This window comes from Parasteatoda tepidariorum, chromosome 2 (assembly GCF_982258835.1).
Source record: "Parasteatoda tepidariorum strain Cologne lab strain chromosome 2, Ptep-v5.0, whole genome shotgun sequence".
NCBI lineage: Eukaryota > Metazoa > Arthropoda > Arachnida > Araneae > Theridiidae > Parasteatoda > Parasteatoda tepidariorum.
Window position 1 is genome coordinate 28,591,529 of NC_141756.1, and position 8,284 is coordinate 28,599,812.

Sequence of the window (8,284 nt, forward strand, 5' to 3'; positions counted from 1 at the left end):
ACTTCATAGGATGGTTATCGGAGCATACTCGTTTTTTTGGTAATATGCCACAATTTTGAAAAAAACAAATAGAATCTGTTTCTTTCGACGGTAAATCCCACAAACCCATGAATGGGGGAGAAAATGTTCCTATTCCGTAATAAATAATGTATGGTAAGACTGTTGTAAACAAAGCCGATTTATGATTTCAACTTTTTTTAAGCAACGCTTCCGTTTGTTAACTTTTGTGTATGTAAAACACCAAGTAAATAAATGTAGTAGGCTTTAACACTAGTGCTCTTCAAATTGACCAGAGTATCGCAACCGGCACGTATAATAAATAGACAAATCCCATTGGTTTATTATATCCTCATCTGCCTTATTCTTGATTTTGGTTTGCCACATTTGGCTACTTAGTCTTCATTGGTATTTCAGGATAATCTCAGGAATTGATTAGTTTTTATCTCAGGAATTGATTAGTTTCTTCTTCCTCCAATTTTTCATAAATTTTTATATGAAACCAATTAGCTCGTGTGAAATAAAATACTGCTACATCCACCTCTTCACAACTTTCCGGACAAGAAATACAATCCAGAAATAAAGAAAGATTGTAATATTTTTCTTGCCAATTTTTTATTTATAAAAAAAATGCTGCGATCATTTGAAATTGAAAAATTTATTTTCCATCATTGAATGTGAACTCTCACATTCTCTTTTTTCTGCAAAATGCCACAGTTTTGGAAAATAGCGATTGCATGAGCCTAGTTTTTTTGGAACAACCCACAACATCAATAGTAATAAAAAAAAACGCTGCGAATGAGAAATCGATATTAATTTTTGGATAACAGAAGAGTTGTTCCTTTCTTAAAACAAAAATAACTTAATCCTGAAATTATTCTGTCCTCCAGTTCAGTTGTCGTCTACTGGACAACTCTTCTGGTAAGAGTATCCTTGGCGCGCTTCAATTTCAGATACAGGCGCTGATTTATAGGGTTACCGTGATAGATTCATGCAGGCTGCTAAAACAAACCAACTCTAGTTCTTTAAAAAAAATAAAATGACCGTGCAATATTTTACACAATACTTCTAACCGCAACTTTCTCTTCCTGACATCGGCATTTTCCTATTTAAAAACAACACAGTTGTTTTCTTGATTTTTAAATTTGAGCTTAATTTTTGATAGCTCATATTTACAATTATGAGTTCAATCGGTACTGGTTATGATTTATCTGCTTCTCAATTTTCTCCCGATGGCCGTGTTTTCCAAGTTGAATACGCTCAAAAAGCAGTAGAGAATAGTGGAACAGCTATTGGTCTGAGAGGTAAAGATGGTATTGTTTTCGCCGTCGAGAAGCTCGTCACTTCGAAATTATACGAGCCTGGTGCAAATAAACGAATTTTCACCGTAGACAGACATGTCGGTGTAGCTGTAGCTGGTTTGATTGCAGATGCAAGACAAATTGTAGAAACCGCAAGGTCTGAAGCTTCTTCATATAGATCCGACTTTCACGATGCTATTCCTCTTAGTTATCTCAAAAATCGTGTTGCTATGTATATGCATGCGTACACATTGTACAGTGCCTTCCGTCCATTTGGATGTAGTGTGATAATGGGGGCCTACGAATTTGATGGGCCGCAAATGTTTTGTATCGATCCTTCAGGTACATCTTGGGGATATTATGGTTGTGCTATTGGGAAAGCCAAGCAAGCTGCAAAAACAGAGATAGAAAAGCTTACCAACATGAAAGATAAGACCTGCGAAGAATTAATAAAAGAAGCTGCTAGAATAATCTATGTTGTGCACGATGATGTGAAGGATAAAAGTTTTGAGCTCGAACTAAGCTGGGTAGGTGACATCTCGAACCGCAAACACCAGTTTGTGCCACAAAAGGTTTTTGAAGAAGCTGAAGCTTATGCTAAAAAGTCTATTGAAGATAATGACTCTGAAGAAGAAAGTATTTAATTACATTTAAATGAAATTGTTATGTTAAATTCTGCTATTGTCATCAATTCATGTAACTTAATTTTGCAATAATAATAATAATATCAGAAATTTTTCTTAAGTTAGTGTTTATCATTTACTTACTGTTCCATTTTCTCCAAATATTGATATTTTGTTGTGTTGCCAGGGGTCTGTCTAGAGCAAATTTACTACCGTTTTGTGGTACCAACTGTTCAACTGTAGGAAAATGTTAGTCAGGGTTTGGACGTCCTAAACTGGTTTTGGACAGGACATGTGGGTTTTACTCTCTTAAACTGGATAAAACTGTATAAATAAATATTTGATATTTTTTATGCAATTTACTATAACTTATTAAAAAAAAATTATAATATAATAGGAAAAGGTTTATAATTTTTGAAGCTCCACAATTCATTGAACAACAAAAGTGAATACCTAATCCCTTAAATATAAATATGCTTTTAATACTGATATTACATTCATAACTAGTTTATTTTGCATTAGTGGCAATAATATTACCTCTCGCAGTTTTGCAAATAAACAAGTTCTTGCTGAGCCCTAGTGAGTTGAAAGCTGTTATTTTGTGTACATTAAACATTTTGCTGTTATGCAATAAATAGTCATTTATTGTACATCGCAATGTAATACATTTTTAGTGTTTAATATGTAAGAAATAGTCATTTGGCTGAATATTCAACATTCAAAATATGAGTTTTTTTATAGGCACTTTACATTTCTCTCTTCAATATTATGCAATTAAAATAAAGCCAAAAACATTTTTGTGTAACATTTCCATGTGTTAAACAGTTTTTTTTTTAAAAAAGGTGTACATTTAACTTTGATATTTCCAATCTGGAAATTACTATAAAGAATTTTTTTTCTTTTTTGAAAAATATTATTATAAGCTTTTGTTTGTAATAATAATATTTTAGAAAAATAATAAGCAGCTGTTAATTAAAACATAAAACTAAATTATTTATTGTTTGATAATTAATAAATGTATAGGTTTTTTATCTTTTACACAGTTTTAAAGAACAGAAATTAATATACTTTAAAAACAAATAAACTAAGCATAGAGGAACTTTTTTATTAACTGATAACATAGTTTAGTTCAAAAACACTGAAGTTTCTTAGTAAAGTACAAAAGAAATTTCTTTGAAATTCACTTTTAGTTCAGTTTTTAAAAGAAGGTGCAACTGCAAATCAGTTAATGGAAACTGTTAGTCTTTGTTGTAGCGACGAAATAGAATCAAGCAGCCAGATTATAAGTTTGACTTTTTATGATTCACAGTCATTTAAAAAATCTCTTAAATGTTCTCTAAAACATCCTTATTTGTATTTAATTTCACACTTATATTATTACCTACATGAAAAATTTTGTATATTCCTTAAAAATCTTCTTTATTTGCCATCTTGGATTTCAGCTTAAAATTATTTTTTTTATTTATTTTTTGTTTGCATCATTCTGCATGATGAGATTTTTCTAAGTTAAACACAAAAATCTTCACTTTTGTAGATTAAAAATCTTTCTAGATTCTATTGAAAATTTTAAACAGTTAACAAAATACAATTTATAAATTTTAAATACATAATTTAATATTAGGTCTATTTTAAAGTTCTTTTCAAAATTATTAAGCTGATATCATTCATTTTTAAAGTGAAACATTTAAAAACAAGGTTACTTATAGATTTTCCAGCTGACCATCTTTTCCAAAATATTGCTTTAGCACCTATTTTAGATTGTCACACTGGATTAGCCTTGTCAAATTCGTTTTATACAAGGCAGTTGGAAAATGTAATTTTTTTTTTATTTACCATTTTGTCTATGAGAAAATATATTGGATATATAATTCTTGCATGCGTTAAGTTATGTTAGTATAATTATTTTAAATCTATAACTATGCGAATATAACTATATAAGTCACTAAAATCAATTTTGTGATTAATGTTTTGTGATAATGCAGAGGTGATTGTGCTCCAGAAAAAGTCCGGATTTTTCGCTAACAGCGATCCGTAAATCCAAGTTCCAGAAGAATCAAGAAATCAATGATCACATTTATGTATAAAAATTGTTATATGTTTTATTTAAAAATATTGGAACTAGAATTTATGCTTGGCATCTCTTTCATTTGTTATTATATTTTTTTTGGTAGAATAATAAATGTGATTAGAGATAAAAATAAACTTATAAGAAATTATTAATTTAAATTATGCTGCATATAATTTATTTAGAATTTCATGTTGTGAAAATATCAATGATTTAAATTTTTAAAGACAATTTTTTAAAATGCGTCATTAATGATTTTACTCACGAAATTTTCAGGATTTTTGAGTTGGGCTCACAATCACCCCTGATAATGCGTAAATATCAAACTAAGTTTTAAAAGATATATAAATGCTGATATAATTTTAAAATACTCAGATTGTAAGATGGCTTATTGTTTTATCTCAAAAATTAATACAAACATTAGTTAGTAGAGATAAGAAATATCTAGCACACTTTCAATTAGTTTTATTGCTCCCAAAACTACTATTGCTAGAACAGTTAAGACATGTCATTAATTTGTTAAAAAGAGTTTCATTATGAAAAAAAAATTCCTTTCATTTCCATTTAGGTACAAAACAGTGGTACTATTTCATGAATATTTGCATTGTTAATATAAAATAAGAAGAATGAACCATGAAAATTCAATATGATACAAAGAAAATTCTTAAAAGTAAAAGACAATTGAAGATCAATCGTTTATATCCATTTTTCACAAAATGACAGTTGGATTTTTATCTATAACTAAGATTTCCCAAATTTTTCTGATAGTTAATACACAGTAAAAATGGGCCATATTATAGAAAAATGGTTCTCATCCGTGGTTTTGTAAATAAACCGTTTCTCCCTATTGATCTTCAATTGTCTTTTTTTTAATGCTGTTTTCATGAAAAGTTAATTATATTTATAATTACAGAAAAGTACTGCAACATTGGGCATCTCAGTATAGATTTATTAACATCTAACTATAAGATTTTTTTTTTTGAACTTTTTAAAATCATATAAACACTTAATATTCAACTAATTACATATTCTATTTCTAAACAAAATAAGCATTTATTTTTTTAAAATTAACAATCACATTATACAAAAGCTTAGAAAAGATTGCTTAGAATTTAAATTCAGAAGAAATAAGAACATATCTATCTATCAATGAGTGAGGATTTGTCTTCTAAATTGCACAAAGTTTCTAAAATCAATGAATCATTAAAAAGTAAATATAAATATTTGAAATAAAGGTACCATAAAAATTTTTTTTTCCTCATTGTTTTCAAGAGCTTTCTGAAGATTAATAGTATTTGGTATGTCTTTACAAAATACACTGGTAGACAAAATTAAGGGATAGAAAACATTACACGGATGGGTGTCATAGTTGGGGTGATTAATGGCAGCAGGAGGTAGATATAAAAGTCTGTCCAGCTGCTCAGCTACTTCCACTCTGTAATAGAGTAGTGACTTTCATTGCCTTTCTTGATTAGTCTTGTTGTTTTTATGTGATATGGGTACACATTGCTAAGATGACAGTGTGAGATGGAGGATCATCTGTCAACTTGAAGTAGGGCAGTCCTAAGCTCAGGTTGCAAAGTAACTGAATGTAACACCAAGTGTCATTTTAATGAGTTTAAGAAGTTTAACAACAAACAGTCGGATAGTGTCCAGAAAACCAGGATAAGGTTTCCGAGAACCACAACTGCAGATGACAATCAGTATTTGGTACCTGCAGTCACGCGCCTACAACTCTCTCGTCATCTCATTGCTGCCACTGGAACATGTGTTTCATGGAAGACATAAGGTCCATGATCCAGGACTTTGCCAGAAAGCTGGCTTTTTCGCATCCTACTCTCTCCCTCCGATAAAAGAGAACATTTACAATACAACACCAACATCGCTCAGAGCTTAATATCCTCTTCACATAAGACTCCATATTCAGACTACAAACCGATTCCCGTTAAGTATTCATATGGAGGGAAGGCAGAACCAGATATCGTCCCAGCAACATCAGGGAAAGGGACATGTGTTAGTGGAGAAGTGATGGTCTGGGCGGGTATCGTGTAAAATGCCCGAAGGGTGATTGACGCTGGTTTTGTGAATACAGAGTTACAGGTAAGAGATCCTTGAACAGGGGTGCCATTACCCTTCAGTTCATTTTTATACACAGGAGCACCTGTCAGGTAATTGACTATCTATAAAGTAAAGGATATTCAGTGAATGGATTGGCCAGCCAGATCCTCTGACTTTAATGCTATCTGTTTGGGATGCTCTTGGGAGAGTAGCACACCAGCCCTCTTCTAGAACAATGTAGGAGTTAAAAACTGCTCTGGAGCAAGAGCACTTCAGAACCAACTTGTTAACATGGCTACTCATTGTGCATGCTGTAAGAGGAGACCAAATACCATGCTAGTAGCATTTTCACAGCCATTTTGACCTGAAAATTGAACTTCTGTGGACTCGAGCTAATAGGCATTTGCCAAAAATTTTGTTGATTTGCTTGTGATTTTATTTTAATTGTTGTTTTGTACACATTGTCACACAATAAACTGTATCCATACATAATTTTATTTATTTATCTTCAGTAAACTAGAGTAATATGGGAAATATTTTCTATCTCCTAATTTGTTAGGACTTTTTCTTCTACCAGTGTATAATTATTCTTAAAAATTTCTTAGCATACTTATTAAATTTTCAGATTAAAAAAAAAATTTTTTTTTTTTTACATTTTAGGCTTTTATTACTCAAACTAAAGCAGAAATCTTAGTCAGACGTTCTTATTAATGTTATAGATTATAATATTCTTATTAATGTTATATTTATGTGCATTATTATAAATGTACATATTAGGCGGTTGGTAGCTTTTATTTGGATTTTTTCAGTACTAAAATTGAGTCTGTGGTTTTGATTATTGATATTCAAGATAATTTTAAAAAGTCTTTTATTTACAAAATATATATTTGATAATATACACTATGGTGTGTTAGCATTGAAACATGATAAAATGTAAAGAACAACTTTTGATTACATAATAGAATTAATCACAATTTGGTTCATAATGATAAACAAACTTTTACAAAATTATCAGAACATTTTTGTTGAACGGCATGCTCTCAGAATAGGAAATAATTCTGCTTTTATTTATTAGAAATTTGTAAAGTACTGAAAGTAAGTTGGAGTTAGATGCAAAAATATATGGCTTATTACTATATTGCATTAAGCTTTTCATATACATAAAAACTGTCCCCTAATATAGCAGTTCCAAATTGTTTTCAGCTATGGAACCCTAAATGATTGAGCATCTACTTCTAGCAGAACTTTGTTGGAAATTTGTTCTCAACTTATGCAGGTGCTGACAATGACTAAAATAAGCTATATTATGGTTTTCAGTAAAAAAAAAACTTATATTTGTTGAGAATGGACAATAAGTCAATTTTCTATTTTGTAGCTAATTTAAATGTTAACAAAACTAAGTTAAAACGTAAATAATTTTCTCATAAAGGCCTCATCTTTGCTCTGAATTAAACAAAAGCTGGTTCTGAAGCATCAAACATACACAAAGCAGAGCTTGTTAATAAATTCGGTTGAGCCTCTTTTCTGGCTTCGGAGATCTCACTATAAGGCACACAAGAGATCTCACTATAAGGAGATCTCACTATATATCCATCTAAACATTGAAAACAAAACAGTTAAGAGGCTTCCCTCCTTTTATTTGTGTATAATCATCAAAGAAACATAATTATTTATTTCTGAATTTGGTTATATTTTAAATTAAAAAATCTGTTGAGAAATACTTATGGATCTTTCTATAAATATTATCCTTAGCATAATTTATTCAATATATTGGAATTGAAAAAATTTTTTTGTTTAAATTTAGCCACACTTTTTTTGCATTGAAATTTTTTATAAAACAGTGAATAAATTTTGGATTAGATATGCAGTGAAATCTCACGTAACAAACACTTTTTAATTTCCAGTAAATCTTCTATGAATAAATCATTATGTACCATTTCAGCAAAGCGGACACTTCCATAACAGGATGTGAAATCATTATGTACCATTTCAGCAAAGCGGACACTTCCATAACAGGATGTGAAATCATTATGTACCATTTCAGCAAAGCGGACACTTCCATAACAGGATGTGAAATCATTATGTACCATTTTAGCAAAGCGGACACTTCCATAACGGGATGTGAACAGTCATTTATGCTCCAAAATCTTAATTTCAATCTCTTCAAAACAAATCCCACTTTATCTAAATTTGAATTAAAAAAAATACTTTTCTACTTTAAATTCTAGAAAAAAAAATAT

General features: G+C 30.2%; 1 protein-coding gene across 1 annotated transcript; it reads left to right on the plus strand.

Annotated features, from left to right (window-relative positions):
• The first annotated feature begins 424 nt into the window (after positions 1 to 424).
• Prosalpha7 (proteasome alpha7 subunit) lies at positions 425 to 2,042 on the plus strand. The gene has a single exon (XM_016062894.5). The coding sequence runs from the start codon at positions 1,178 to 1,180 to the stop codon at positions 1,940 to 1,942; it is 765 nt and encodes a 254-aa protein (XP_015918380.1). The 5' UTR covers positions 425 to 1,177; the 3' UTR covers positions 1,943 to 2,042.
• The last annotated feature ends 6,242 nt before the right edge of the window (positions 2,043 to 8,284 follow it).

Coding starts and splice junctions, on each gene's coding strand:
- Prosalpha7 (XM_016062894.5), top strand. CDS start 1,178: ATGAGTTCAATCGGTACTGGTTATGATTTATCTGCTTCTCAATTTTCT.